We start from the raw sequence: 15,087 nt of genomic DNA, 5'->3' as shown, positions 1-15,087 counted from the left end.
CTTAAATGGCAGTTATCTGTTTAAGTTGTTAGTGAAAGGCAGAGATGAAACCTGTTAAGATACAGGATGATCTGTTTTGGCTGTAGACTCCACTTTGAGTGTTTGACCAGGGGTAGGCAACCTAAGGCCCATGGGAATCAGCATGGTTTTACATGAGTAGAATGTGTCCTTTTATTTAAAATGCATCTCTGGGTTATTTGTGGGGCATAGGAATTTGTTCATTCCCCCCCCCCCCCAAAATAAATTATAGTCCGGCCCACCACATGGTCTGAGGGACGGTGGACCGGCTCACGGCTGAAAAAGGTTTCTGACCCCTGTGTTTGACCAAGAACCTTCAATATTGTTGGAGGCAGTACTTTGAAGCTGAAAAAGCAGTATATACTATCATATGGGGGCGGGGACGACAAGCAAAATGGATTCTGGGCAAAGGAGTATTAGGTATGGCTGAAGTTAAATTATTTATCCTTTCTGTGCTGCATCGATGCCGACATTATCAGGCTGTCTGAACAATGTTTCACCATTTCTGCCTTTTGAGGTGTGAATGTATCTGCATGTTCTTTAGCTATCGTTGTGCTAGGACTTTGATGGCTTATGGAAACAGTACAAACTTGGAACCAACCTCCTCCTTCCATTAATTCTGCAGGTACAGATGAGGTCAAACCATCCTCTTGAATTGTGACATCATTTTGCAGCCCCATGAGCTGCTGCATCAGTTACATTTTATGGACCGTTTAAACGTTCTAAGTAGTGATTAGGGCCATTCAAAGGGGGGGGGGGGAAACGTATCAATTTTTGGAGCATATGGTAAGTTTCACAACTTGTCTTGATGTGACACACACTCTCCAGGTTAAGCTTCTACGATTAGTTTTAATGGCCTCAGAATTCTTTGGCACTTTTCTTCTGTTGTCGTGATGTATGATGTGCAAGCTGTTACATTGAGCAGAAGGACGATCATACCTATTGGATGCTGTGAACATTTAGGATTGCTCAAGGAGCCATGTTCATCCTTATTCTATCCAGCTGGAATCAAGGCAGCCTGAAGGGTCAGCTGGTGTGGCAGCTCACTTTCATTTGACTGTATTTGTATTGTGCAACATACCAGGTCTTAGAATTGCTGACATTTCTCATGGGACCAAGCAAGCAATGCAGATAGTGGGGGAAGGATGATTACCTTTGACTGACAAGTCAGTCTGAAGTATCACAGTCACAGGTGCAAGATGGATAGATGGAGCTGGCATATAGGAAGATCTTGGGATGTCAGTGACACGAGGGCAAGGAAACGGGCACAAGCCATTAGGCTGTGACAGTGTGTGTGTGTGTCTGTCTCTGCAACTGTCCCTTAGCACAGGGAAATGCTAAACAGCTAAGGCAGCCAGACTGAAGAAATACAGCACATTGTCACTGTGTATAAATTAGCATATTTGCCAATACTGGGATACTGTAGACTTCGCAGTGGTTTTGCAGTTCTTGGGGGGGAAATGCAGCTTGAAAGGATATAGCTAAAGTCATCTGCACCCACATTTTGTATGTGTCTTTGCTTTAGATGTCTAGCACGTTAATAGCTTAAGGAAATCTAAAACTACCCCGAACCCACTGGCTTTGTTGGCTTTGTTTCAGGGATAGTGCAGAGGAGGATAGTAATTAATTTCAGCCTCTGTGGCCAAAGTGCAAGATAGTGCTGGCTTGCTGCTTCTGAGGAACCATTGATTTTAGGCTATTGTAAGGGCTCTGGTTCGAAAGCTCTGTTGAGCAAAGAGAGTCTTTGGGTGCCTGACAATCCCACCCCCCCCACCCCCGCCACATTTTCTGAGTGTCTCTTGCAAGCAGCCTCGGGCTGCCTGTCTCTTTGTTAGCAGTGTGACAGCAATGTGACACCATGAAAATAATTACTAACAAATCATGGTGGTGACTACAAATAGCTCACCGTCTTCAGAGGGATGTCAAGGAGCATTAGAGCACGATCATAGGAGATGCATGAAGGCTGGGGCTCTTTCTCAGTTCTAGGATACTTGCAGACCTTGCCTTCATACCACCAGTGTGGGAAATGTCTAAATGGTCAAATAGCTATCAGGCTTAGAGGTACACTAGGATCACTGAGTCACTTGGTGATTACTATATTACATGGAAGCAGGATGGTTTGGTGAGAGCCTCATGCTAGGTGAATTCCTGAAGGATTCTGTTTCTTCTCTCTCTCTAGTGCAGCCTTTCCCAACTGGTGCCCTCCATACACTTTTAGGCTATAACTCCCATCACCCGCTGCTAACATGGTCAGTGTTGAGGAATGAAGGGAGTTGTAATCCAAAACATCAGGGGGCACCAGGTTGGGGAAGACTGTTCAAGTGACTTTAATTTTCTTTTTAAGAAAGGCAAAACAGGGCTGGGATGTGTGTATATATATTCCGAAAAGAGCTGTGGAGATGCTAGAGCTTTTTTATGCAAAGAAAAGTTGTAGGAATATGCCAGGAAAGACTTGAGGGGGGTGCGGGTGGCCATAGGTTCACATCTGTGTGTGTATAGGTGCACAAACAAATCAAACACCACAAAATCACATTTTATTCTGTGCATTAATCCTGGAGATGCAGATCAGGTCAGTTCACTCTGAAATTCAGAGCAAACCAGTTCATTTGGCATCCCTACCCATGGTAGATGAGGTTCAGTGGTGATGGAATGCAATTACAGTCGTATGGCAAGTTGACTCTTCATATCTTGCATGATCCATGTACTGCTGAAAGTTCTGTTTTCCCTTTCCCGGTGTCCTGTGCTTTGATGGATCTGATTGTGAGGCACTGACTCTGAGCAGATGATAAATGCATTATATAGAAGAACTGTTGCATATGGAACATGGATGGGTATTGGAGAGCCCTGCTTTTTCTAGGTCACTCCTGCAGTCAACAAATTTATCCACTTCCCTTCATTTACACAAATTATTATCTGGCCTTTTGCATGTGTACATAACGTTGCTAACATGTTGAGCTGCATGTAGAATGTGAGAATGAGGGGAAGGGTCAAAGGGAGAATTCGTTCAGGGAAGCTTAAAACATCCCCCCCCCCACACATTCATGTAATATTTATGGAAGTGCTAGGAGTCAGATGCACTGACCTCTGGGGTCGTGCAGTTAAACAGCTCCTGCCCCCCTCCCTCCCTGCATTCTAATTGCTGCACTTGTCCTTTGGCTCTGGAGGTTTCTCACTGGCAGAACACATGCTAATGGTGACTGTTTCTGGGCGGGGTGTTTTGTCACAGCAAGAACACAGCTCGTCTCACATTGTCTGGGCCCAAATGCCAGAGGTTGCCTGCTGTGAGATTCCAGAACCCAGGAGAAATTTTAAGCTCTGCTGTCACCTGCTGCTTCGCTGGCATTGTGCAGCTTTCTGCTTGGCTCTGTTGCATTTCTCTGTCATTCTCTTCTTTTAAGAGTGCCTGACTCTTCAGTGGAGAGGGTGCCCATGTTCCGCTTGATTTTTCTGTTTTCTCCTATCAGCTTTTTCAAATTGAAGTTAATGTTCACTTTGGGAAGGCATGGGTGATGGGCTGGCAACGTTCTGGTTCTCCGGCATGCTTTGTTAGCTGGAGAGGGAGTTGACAACTTTGGTGGGAAGGAAGTGAGAGATGCTTCATGTATTGGGTTTAGTCAGGCCTTGACAAACAGTTTTTCTCAAAATGTGTTTGCAACCTAATCATCCGTGGAGCTGCCTGTTTGTGTTTGACTTTTTTCTATGTCTGTTTTTGATTAACTCTCGTTTGCTTTGGCATAGCCCCCCCCCCCACCCCCACTGAAAATGGACACTTCAAGATAGAGAATCCTTTTTTTAAATATCAGCAAAGAGGAGGGGAGGGGCCACAATTCATAGAACACATGTTTGCATGCGAGAGGACCCTGGTATAATCCCTTACACCTCTGATTAAAAGCACTCAGAAACCAGGTGATGGAAAAGATTTTTGTCTGAGATCATGAAGAGCCACTCCTAGTTATAGGAGACAATACTAAGGTAGATGAATCAAGTGTCGGACTCTTGCATAACTCAGTTTTGTATGTTTAAACTTAATGATGTTTATATGTTCAAGAGGGTTGTGGGTTTGAGTCCCACGCTGGGCAAGAAGATTTTTGCATTGTACAGCGTTGGATTAGAATTAGTTCCTCATTGTCCCTTCCAGCTCTACAATTCTATGACTTTTCTGTCCATTATGTGACTGCTAACCTTGGTATCCTGATGTACCACTTGGTATACTGAAGATCTTATCTCACTTAAAAATAAAATTAAAAAAGCAAATCTAGCCCTCACAGTTGTGAAGATAGGCTTGAAAACATGTAGGGACTGCTTAATGAACTCTCTTATACAGGAAATGGCGTCAAGCAGAATTTCTGATGGTCAGGTGACAAGACAGTGGTCCCCTGCACAACTGTTATCCATTCTCCATGATCAGCAGGAGCAGAGTTAAATGATCAAAATTAAGAAAATGCATAATGTAGAATGTCTGTCTTGCAGAATATTGCAGACTTTTGGAGCACAGATTGAGTTACCATAGCACAGAATTATTGAATCTTTTATGTGCAGCTTATGTATAATTCTGTGTAAGATGCAAGAGCTGGGTGCAAGACTGTTGCTCCGTGATGGAGCGCATGCTTTGCATGCAAAGGGTCCCAGTTTCAACCCTCAGTATTTCCAGAGATTGCTGGGAAAACCCTCTTCCAGGACAGTTGTTCTCAGCCATCATAGACAGTACTGAGCTAGATGGTCTGACTCTGTGTAAGGCAACTTCCTAGGTTCATAAGTTGGCGTTCTCCTGTATTACAGGAAAGATTTGTCTTATTTCATGTTATTTACGTCCTGCTTTTCTGCATGAAAATTTATTCACAGTGGTGTACAAAATAAGCAATAAAAGTAAAACAACAAAATGAATTAAGATAAGTCAGTAAAAGCAGCCAATAAAAAGCTGCAGTAGAGACAGGATAAAACAATTTTTAAAACTGTAGTAAAATAAAAAGAAAAGAACACACATAGGAGGAAATCCCTGTTATCTATTTCCTATGAACTTTAACTTTTTTAAAAAAATGTAAAATTCAAGTCATCCTGCTTGTGAAGGAAAGCTTATTCCGAGGCCTACTAGACATTGCAACCAGGAGCCCTTGGGAGCTTTATCTTCCACAAATTTGTTTGAACCCTTCCAAGCCTTCCAATATGGTTACCATTGCTACATCTTGTGGTAGCAAATTCAGTTGCTTAACTATGCATTGTGTGAAGAAGTTCTTCCTTTTGCTTTTCCTGAATCCTGAAACTCTGATCCTCTGAAAATCTGAAAGTTTGCTGAATCCACTTTAGTGGAATGATTATAGAAACTGAGGTTCCCAAGTACAAAATGTGTTCTCTGAAAAGAATTCAAAGTTCAGAGACTTAAAAAAAATAACATTCAGAGACTAACCCTAGCTGTTGCCTGGTGAGGCTTTATAGGAGTGCTGAGGACACTGTTGGGTTTGCATCCCTGCAAAACATGCCGACTGGGATGGGTGGTAGAGGTGGAAGGGAGATTGCAAAGCTGTCATGTAATGGCAGTGGGGTTGGCCCCCAGGACATCTAACTGGAGGACTTTTTGCTGGCTGCCACCAGCAGGGAACCCAAGGGCAGAAGCAGAAGCTCTGTACTGGTGGAGATCAGCAGGGCTAGATGGAGAGGTGCCTTTGCTCAATCCACTCGCACACACTCACCCCATCCCACCCCAACCTGGCCAAAAGGAATTTGAATTGCTGTTAATACCATGTTGTACAAAGAACCTTTAATGTCTGTTCTGAATGGGATCCGGGGTAGCCTATGTGATGTTCCGAGCCGGTATGTCCAATGGTTAAAGTTGAAGGGAATTATAGTCCAACAATATCTGGTGCATACTGTGTTGGCTACTGCTGCTGCAGATAGTCCATATCTCAGGCTACTTATTTCCTTGACCTCTTATTTTAATTTTTGTGTATTGTGCTTGTTGTTTTAACTAGAACTCCAGGCACATTTACAAAGTAGATGCAAAGACGATGCTTAAAATAGAGGAAAGCAGTCGTTAGCAAATATGCTGCAAGTACAAGTTAAGAAGCAATATCCAGTTCATGTCAATAGGTCTTTGAATTAGGTATTTCTGTTTTGGTGTATATCACACTTTCATGTGTGGCGTTTATACTGGAAATGGTTACCTTCCTAGATAGTGTTGTGGAGGGGGAGCTAGGCTTGTACATCAAAACTGCTCAGATCAGCACCTGTGGCCCTGAAACTTGGCTTCTGTCTGCTCCAGCTATGCTCTTTCCTCCTCCTTTCTTACTATAATGTATCTATCTTGTTACTAACGGAGCATGGATGCATTTTTGCTGCTGGTCAGCCCTCATTAATATTTAGAGGTGACAGGTTGACATTTGCAGGCAAAACTTTCACTGACTTCATGTTGTGCACTAAGGCTGTTGCCATTAATGGCTTTTCAGATTGAGGGCTTACAAAGTGATGGGGGATGTGAGGAATGCTTGTAAAGTTAGAAGTGTGGCGCTCGTGAGCTGGGGAGTTGAGACTAGACGATTTATGTGTGAGGGAACCTGAGCAGACTGAGGTGGTGACTTTCTTGTTGCATTAGTGAATTTCTGGGCATCACCTGGATCTATGGCCACTTGAGGAATTCCAGGGCAAGAAGCTAAATAGGTCTTTGACTGTTTGCTCAGGTGACTTTTTCCACTGTAGAACTTTGAGAGAAAGAGGCAACTCCAATCGACCCTTCAGAAGCAAAAATTCATCAGTTTCTATTGACAGTAGAAGTGCCTTTCCATTTTCTTTTTCTCATGTTTCTGCTTCATGCACACTGATGTGTGAGGCTGACATGCATCGTATAGTTTGGCTATGCTGTGACACATTTGAGGGCAGAAAAAGGGGAGATCTGTCTCATGTTGGTCTGAAAATTGAGTGCTGCATTAATCCCAGCACTTCCAAGCTAGAATATTTCATCCTGATGCTGTCACTTGCAAATGTGAACCACAGCCACCCCTCTGGCTGTTTGGATGCTACCAAGATGACTCAAAAAAGTAATTAAGTCTGTTGTGGGGACACAGGAGCAAAAAGTAAGTGTTCTTTGTAGAAGGCATTTAGGTGATTTTGCAGAGCTTTGAAGCTTATTTACTGCAATTCAGAAGAGCACAAAACTGACTTTTTATCACATTTTCAGCAAGCTATTAAGTCCTGCACTAAGCTTGGAAATAATTGGAAATATGTTGTGCAGTGGCAGTTGTCACATACAACCTAGAGTGGTGGTGATCTGCCACAGGCACATTTTAGATTTTCTCCATTTGTATGAGGGCTAGAAACCTGCTTTTAAAACAACTAACATCAGATTATCAAGACTCTGAATTCAGGGCGTAGAGTCCAGGAAGGCTTGGATGTTTTAGGTGCCTGCAATTTGTTCTCTCCCTTTGAGTCCACTGGGGGATCATCTGATGACGCTCCGAATGGCACCTACTCTGAGAGGCCTTGAGAAGATTCTCTGTTGGTAAACCAGGAAAGGGATCTTCAGAGCTGGCAAAGGGGGGGGGCACTTTTTGCTCTCTTTATTATTTGTTTGGTGATAGATCTGCTTTGTTCTCTGAGGAGTTGATGTCCTGCTCCAGGTCAGAGCTTAGCACAACATCATGCACTTACTAGTAAGCACTCCCTCTCCTCTGCAGTAGATTCATTCTTTTTTCTTTGTTTTCTTAAAAGCTGCATCTAATATTTCTATGTATCAGTTGGTTATACTAGGCAAAGCATCCCTTTCTCACTGGCTATTTTCCATTACCATCCATAGACTTGTCCTGGGGTAAGACGATGCCACCTGTAAATTGAAGTGAAGAATTATTATTGCATTAAGGAATAGCAGCGCATTTGAGTAGCACATGCTTTTTGCATTGTTAGGCTTTCTGGGTTTCTATAGACATCTATAGGACTGAATACATGAATGGCCATAGTTTTTGTTCTCTTACTTTATAGTGCATCTAAATGGTATAAGGCAGGGACAGCCAACTCCCAATAGACTGTGATCTAATTGGGGGTTCAGGTCAAAATTGTTAAGCTTTTTTTTTTTTAGGAAGGAGGAAGGCCCATTTTTTAGGGGTTCAGGTCAAAGTTGTAGGGCTTTATTTAGGGAAGAGGAAAGCCCATTTTCTTTGGGATGCAGGACAAGAATGTTGAGCTTTTTTTAGGGGAGCCAAAGTTGTTGAGCTTCTTTGGGGGGAGCCGGTGATCTACCACAGATGTCCAGTGATCTACCGATAGATCATGATCTTACCTGTTGGACGTGCTTGGTATAAGGGATGTATGACTTTCCTCTAAAGTATGAGGAAGAGATTGTGTCACTCTGCTTTCATGTTTACTTTCACATACTTTATAAGCAATATGGCAGATTTCCTGAAGCATTTTTACTGCAGCACATTGGTGCTTTAAATATATAAGTAAATAAAAATAGAACATGGTGTAACTTCATTCAGAAATTATCTTTAGACCACAAAGCAGCAGACCTCGGTGTTGTCCCCTTCCTTCTACTACTCCACAACCTCCTCTCCTTCCACCACCCATGCGGAAAGGCCTTCACTGAAGCAGTGGTGACAAAGCTTTCTGTATATTTTCAGAACATGACAGCATATGAGGTTCTATTAATGCCTCCTGACTGGGTCTATAAATATCAAGATTTAATGTTCCCCATATCTTTTCCAAAGGAGGAGACTCTTTAAAAAGCCAGCTCAGTATCAATGAATCCAGCATGTAGGAAATGGCCCTATTTTCTTGGGCTTCTGACTTTCTGAACCCAGAAGCAGATGGACATTAACCGCCTCTGATTAGTTGGGAGAGTTGTACATTAATTTTTTATACACTAGGACCACCTGAGTGACTGAATTCAATTACAGGCTCCCTCCTTTTCTCGTTGCCCCCCCTTCCCCCCTGTGTTATTAATGTGGCTCCTCCATAGCAGAAACCGAGGGACCTGTTGAAATGAGAAACCCTTATTTCTTAGCGTGACCCACTGGATAATTAGGGTTAAATTGATATGCTATCACATTGGTGACACATTTTATCTGCCTCTGTTTGTACAAGAGGATACAATGGTGGAGGAAGGACCAATTTGTGCCCTTCTCTCGCTAACCAGACTGAGATAAAAGGTGTCACTAGGACGATAACGTCCTCGCCTTGCGCTCCTTTATTGTTGCTCAATTTGCTAGTTTTTTCTAAATCCTGTTCTTTCATTCTTTCAATACCCTTGGCCATATTTTAGCTCCATGCCATTGCATAATGATGCCCTGCTAAATGTGTGTGCGCTATCTGCAACTCTGGCTGACAGCCCTGCCTGATAACCAAATTCCTGTCCATCCATCACTAGCTGCCTCTCCTCAACTTAAGGAAAGCGATAACCAAAGCATGGCTGTTTATCACTGCCAAGCTGGGCTCTTCTTTCCTGGTTGAAAGAAAGGAGAGTTGGCTTCAAAGGAAGAAAGAGGGCTGCATGATTTTGTCTCCATCTGCGTATCATTCTCCTCTGCAGCCAGTCAGACTGCCCTGTGTATTTTAGAAGCCTTCCCTCACATTATACTGGGCTAGAATTTGACACAAATCTCTCTAGTTTTTAAATTTAATTTTCTCAGTTTTATGGCTCTGGGAGGAAAATTAAAATGTGCAGGAGTGAAATATAAGAAGAGTGAATAGGATGTTCAGTGGTCAGGGGTGTGTGTTTCTCTTACATGGCTAGCAGGATGTATAAAATTCAGATTCTTTAGACACATACAGTATTTAGGTTACAGCTGAACTTTTTTTCCTACTGCAGAACATAATGTAGGAATTTGGAATACACAGTGGCAAATGAAGCCTGTCCTTTAAGCCATCCAGGCCTCAAGAGAGAAGCTCTTCCTACCAATGAAAGTCATGTTGGAGATCATGAAGAGCAGCTAGTCTCTTGTTTTGGGGTTGAATATATCTGTGTAATTCTTTTATTATTGCAAAAAAGATGATAGAGATAAGAGCCCTGCTGGACCAAACCAAAGGCTTAGCTAGTCAGCATTTCCTGCAGTAGCCAATCAAACACTGGGAAGTCTTCATGGACAACATCAGGACAAGACCCCTCTTGTGTGGTTGGTCTCTAGCAACTGGTGTTCAGTGACATTAATTACTTATTTATTTTTCTTACTCTCTCTTCACAGAGGTTGGATACCACAATTTTAAAATACAATATTACAAGCAGTTAAAACAAGAATGCTGCCTCTGATCCTGGAGGTGGTATATACAGTAACTATCACGACAGGTTGTCACCAATAATAATAATAACCTTATTGAAGTAGCTTCTTTAAACTGTGAAGTTGTACTTACAAAGGCAGTCTGGATTCACATGTATGAGTTTAGAAGGCAATAGTTTGCTAGCTCATACTTTTTAGTATTTTTATTTGAGAAGGAAAAGTAACAAAATTGTGTGTACTTCAAGATAAGGATAACTTGGACCCTTACAAAACTTCTGTTTGGAAGCAGTTTGCCCCAGAACTCTTATGTTTATGTCGAAGTATAGCATGTGTGTATGGGAAGATGTTATTGAGGTCTAGATGCGGACAGTAGGTGAAAGTCTTGTTTCTAGATCCACTGAATTGTGCTCCCTTAGAGGCAACACTATGAACACCAGGGAACCAGCACTGCACTGCCCTGCCCTGTCCAACCCCTTCTTTCTTTGTAGGAGTTTACAACAAAGTGCTGGGTACAAAGTGCATGCCTAATTTGCATATCCAATTGCTTGGATTGCAGTAATTACCATGTGTAAATGGATCTATTAATCACTTATTTAATTAATTTTGGGTCTTTCCTGTGTTCGCCTAATTCATACCCCATCCAGCATTCAGGGCATCTCTAAAAATCTTTAGCAAAGCATTAATAAGCATTATGACCTGTTAACTACCCCATATCAATCAAATTGATTGGGAACAAATGAATCTACATTCCAAGATAATGGACACAATGCCTATTCTTTGCCCCTCCAGTAGCAGAAGGGGGGGGGGGAGTTGTGGGGCTTAGGACATGCCTGCTGTCTGGGGAACACAAGTTCTTACTATGGGAGAGATTGTAGAGCTATGATATAGTCCTTAGTTCCCTAGCTAGTTTTGCCAATGTATTGATAACTCTCTTGCTGATAACTTTCTGATGATTGTTGTTACAGCAGAATAGAAATGTGAGGATGGTTTGTGATCTCCTAGGTATGTCTTGGCTGTTTACCACATGTTCTGTGTGCCTACTTCTGGTAATCTTGGCATCTTTGGGTCCAGCTGCAAGCACCGGCATAATTTATGGGTGCATAGTTTGGCAAAGACAATGCCTTGTTGTGTCACCCATCTATTACAACTTGAGTTCATAAGAACATGAAATATTTGTTAAAATATTTGTATACCGCTATTCATAAAAAAGTCAAAGCCGGTTTATAACAGCCATACATATATATATAGTAAAACCATGTAAACATTTAAAATTGGATACCATCAACTAATTATACAGAAACATAAGAACTCCAATAGACCAGATCAAAGGCCCATCTGGTCAAGCATTCTGTTCTCACAGTGGCCAGCCAGGCGCCTATGTGAAGCCCCCAAGTGCTCTCCTTACATGGGATTTCCCAGCAAATGGCATTCAGAAACATAAGCCACCTACAGTGGATGTAGAACTAGTAGCCTTTGTTAGCCTTATCCTCCATGGTTTTATCTACTCTTTTAAAGCTGTACAAGTTAGTGGTCATCACTACATCTTATGGGAGCAAATTCCATAGTTTAACTATGTGTATAGATATACTTCCTTTTGTCTGTTGTTCACAGTATGGCTGGGAATTCTAGTACTATAGGAGAAGGACAAAAGCCTCTTACTGTCCACTTTCTTTACACTATGCATAATTTTAAACATCTCTATTATGTTCCCGCTCTCTCGCCTTATCTGTAAGCTTAAAAAAATCCCAAATGGTGCCTCCTTTCATTTTAGGGGAATTGCTCCAGTCCCTTGATCATCTGGAAGACTAACTATGGTTTACTTTCTGACAAAAACTGTGATGTGAAGCTATGGTTTGTTGTTGGCTTATGAATCATGGCTTGTTTTAACTATGGGTTCGGGCAGAGTGCCAAACCAAAAGCTTAACCATGGCTTGTTTGTCCACCCCAGACATTTCCGAATTAGAGAGTCATGAGGCAAGAATGGCTGGAAAAACATACCAAGCTTGGGGGAAGCAAACTATGGGTTGTTTGTTTATTTGTGAAATAATTTATGGGTTGTTTAAAGCAAACCATGGCTTAGTGTTACATGCGAATACAGCCACAGTTGACTGTTCTTGAGTGCATAAACATAGGTGGGAACAACCAAAGAAAGGCATGTGCCTAAAGTCATATGTCCATGGGCTCACCAGAACATACTGAGCTACTTTGCTAATCTTCTTATGGAACTAACCACTAGTTGAAGATGATTGGTTTTATCTAACCAGGCCTACACACCTTTTAAAAATGACTGCTATGTTCATGGGTTGCATGTGAAATTCGAGCGACATATTGCCAACTTCTAAGTCCTCAATGAAAATGTCTAGCATCTTGGATGTATAATGCCTGTTGTCTAGCTATCCCAAGCTTGGGTTTGGGTTGGGCTCCTGTGTTTGAGTGGCCTCTGTCAAATGTGTGGGACCATTCTGAAATGCAGGCTAGAGCATTTTATTCTATCCTCTTTCTCAAAACCAGAAGTGTTTAATAAAGTTTATTTTGTGATGTCAGGCTCCTCCAGTGGAATCCAACCTGTTCTCTCTCCTCTCTTACAGGTTACCTGGACAATGCCAATACTTAGGGCTTCCAGTTGCTGATTACTTCAAACAGTGGATTAATCTCAAAAAGGTACTTTCATTGCAAGTCTCCCTTTCCCCACCACCCCTTGGCTGCCTCTTCATTTCCCCTTCTCCCTTCCTTGGCTCCTTCAAGGAGGTATTTAATAAGCACGGCTGTTTTGCATTGAAATGAGGAGTTATTTTCTCAGAGGCCGGGTGAAGCGAAGTTCCTATTGTATCTCCCCTAATAGAGTCTTACTGTACTTGATGGAATATGGTCTGCAGCTGAGGAGAATCCCATTGTGGCCACCCTAACACAGCACCTCTATGCATAATAACTCAGCCTCTCTCTGGGAAAGGCTGGGTCAGCTGGAGCATATCCAAGTCTGCTCCACCCCCCACCCGGGCTTCTAAGTCTCTCTCCCTCTCACCTCCCCCTGCCCGCCAGTGAATATTAGCCAGCTGTTTCTCAGTGCTAAAGGTCTGGAAAGTGCATAGAAAAATAACCTGCTTAAGACTTTCTGCTTCGTACAAACCTTTAAAAAAACAACTCCCCTGCTCCAAATTATGTGACCCAAACTGCTTAGCAGTATGACCACCGGAGCTTTAAGCACAGATACCTCTCTCGTTCGTTCAAACCTAATGGATTAACTACTCAGGCATTTTGTATTTCTCTAGAGACCCCCCCTCCCCCAGCATACAAGAGAATTGCATACATGGAAAAGGCCGTCCCCCAACCCCCGTGTTGATAAGGAGACAGTTAGGAAGTGGATACAGGCAATTGGTGCAAAAAAGTCAAACCCAGTGTTGTGCAAGGAAATGTTACAATGCTTTAAACAGTTTCTGTATTCTGTTAATGAATGGCATGAGTGGTGCCACTGAATTCAGCAGCTTTGTATTTTCAAACCATATGTAGGAGCTTGCTTTATGAAATGCTCGCGTAATTTGGCTCTTCCTATTTTGTTTTGCCTATTTTTTAAAAAAATAAAGTGAAAGCAAGAGTGGCATTCTGAATGGTAATAGTTTTTTTAAAAAATAAAATAAAAAAAGCATTTTCTGTTCTGTCAAATCAGGGTAGGGCCTGAATGTAACAAGGGGGAGGCTGGCAGCATGTTCCTTACTGAGCTTGACAAGGGTTTCCTGCTGTCAGAGCAAATCTCTTGCCTTATTGCTGGGCTTTTGCAAATGCAATCTGAAAGCACATTGGGGCGTTGTGCAGTTCAGTGACCATTAATGATCGCCATTTGAAGTTCACTAAACTTCTGGTGAATGGATAGCAGTGATATAACCAGCAGGTTGATGGACATACAAAAAAGTCAAATCGCTCTGCGTGGTGATGTTTGATATTAGCTGGCTGAAACCCTTAGCTGTGTTGCACCTCCTGCCCTTGGGACAATACATTATGTCTTTTTTGCTATCATTTTGGGCTATCGGGTTCAGACTGTTAGAAGCCTGCTTTCTTTATTATGTATAATCCATTTTGACATGCAGGCACAGGGAAATTTTATGTCTCTTTCAGGGAATAGCTTCATGGTGCTGATGTTTGATCAGAATTCATGATGCTTCAGTATGGCAGGAATGGGAGCAGCATGAAACCCCAGGACAGAGGATCAGTAGAGCAGTAGAGATCAGGGCTCATGTAGATAAAACAGACAAGATCGGGGTTAACATCACTTAGAAAACCACTCACTCTCTTGTCAAGTGTGGTGACCCATACTTGGCTTTGTCAGAAGGAAATAGAAGCTCACTTGTTCTGCAAAATGTGGAAAGAACAGAAATGGTCTAAGTGCTCGGCCCCCATATTTTCCAAACTGCCTAGAGACAGGAGTGTTTCAGCCTCAAGCTTGAAAAATCTCCAACCCTAGGCAAAAAAAATTTCACAGCACTTTAGAAATAACAGGTGGTATTCAACTAAGTTTTATTTAGAGTAGACCCATTGAAATTAAATAACTTGATGAACTTGGTAAAACTTGGTTAACTACCACCCCATGTTAGGTCCTTGATACTGATTGGTTGCTAGCAGGATTTTCAGATGGTTTTAAGCCATCCCATCTTGGATGTGTAAGCTAGGAAAGCCACTCCAGTAGGAATTGGAAGGCATTCTTAGACTTCGTTGCAAGTTCAGAAACAGGTTGAATGTAAAAGGTCCCGTCTCCCCCCGTATACTTTAACAATAGCCTTATACATGGATGCAGGGGCTGGATAAATGCAAGACCTTAGGGTGGGTAGAAATCAGCAGCAATGAGAACAAGCCCTGCTTATAGCTGGATGCGTTGTCACAG

At 42.3% G+C, this 15,087-nt stretch overlaps 1 protein-coding gene across 2 annotated transcripts in view; it reads left to right on the top strand.

Moving 5' to 3' along the window:
• The window catches only part of ERI3 (ERI1 exoribonuclease family member 3), a 196,595-nt gene that overhangs the window by 62,296 nt on the left and 119,212 nt on the right, over window positions 1-15,087 (top strand). For both annotated transcript variants that reach the window (XM_081914781.1, XM_081914782.1), the window contains exon 6: window positions 12,803-12,875. In XM_081914781.1, the coding sequence (XP_081770907.1) occupies window positions 12,803-12,875 (73 nt within the window). The remainder of the gene's footprint in view (window positions 1-12,802; window positions 12,876-15,087) is intronic.

This window comes from Podarcis melisellensis (genome assembly GCF_964234715.1).
Source record: "Podarcis melisellensis genome assembly, chromosome: 6".
NCBI lineage: Eukaryota > Metazoa > Chordata > Lepidosauria > Squamata > Lacertidae > Podarcis > Podarcis melisellensis.
The sequence above is the reverse complement of the archived record's forward strand: the minus strand, read 5'-3'. Positions and strand labels throughout refer to the sequence as shown.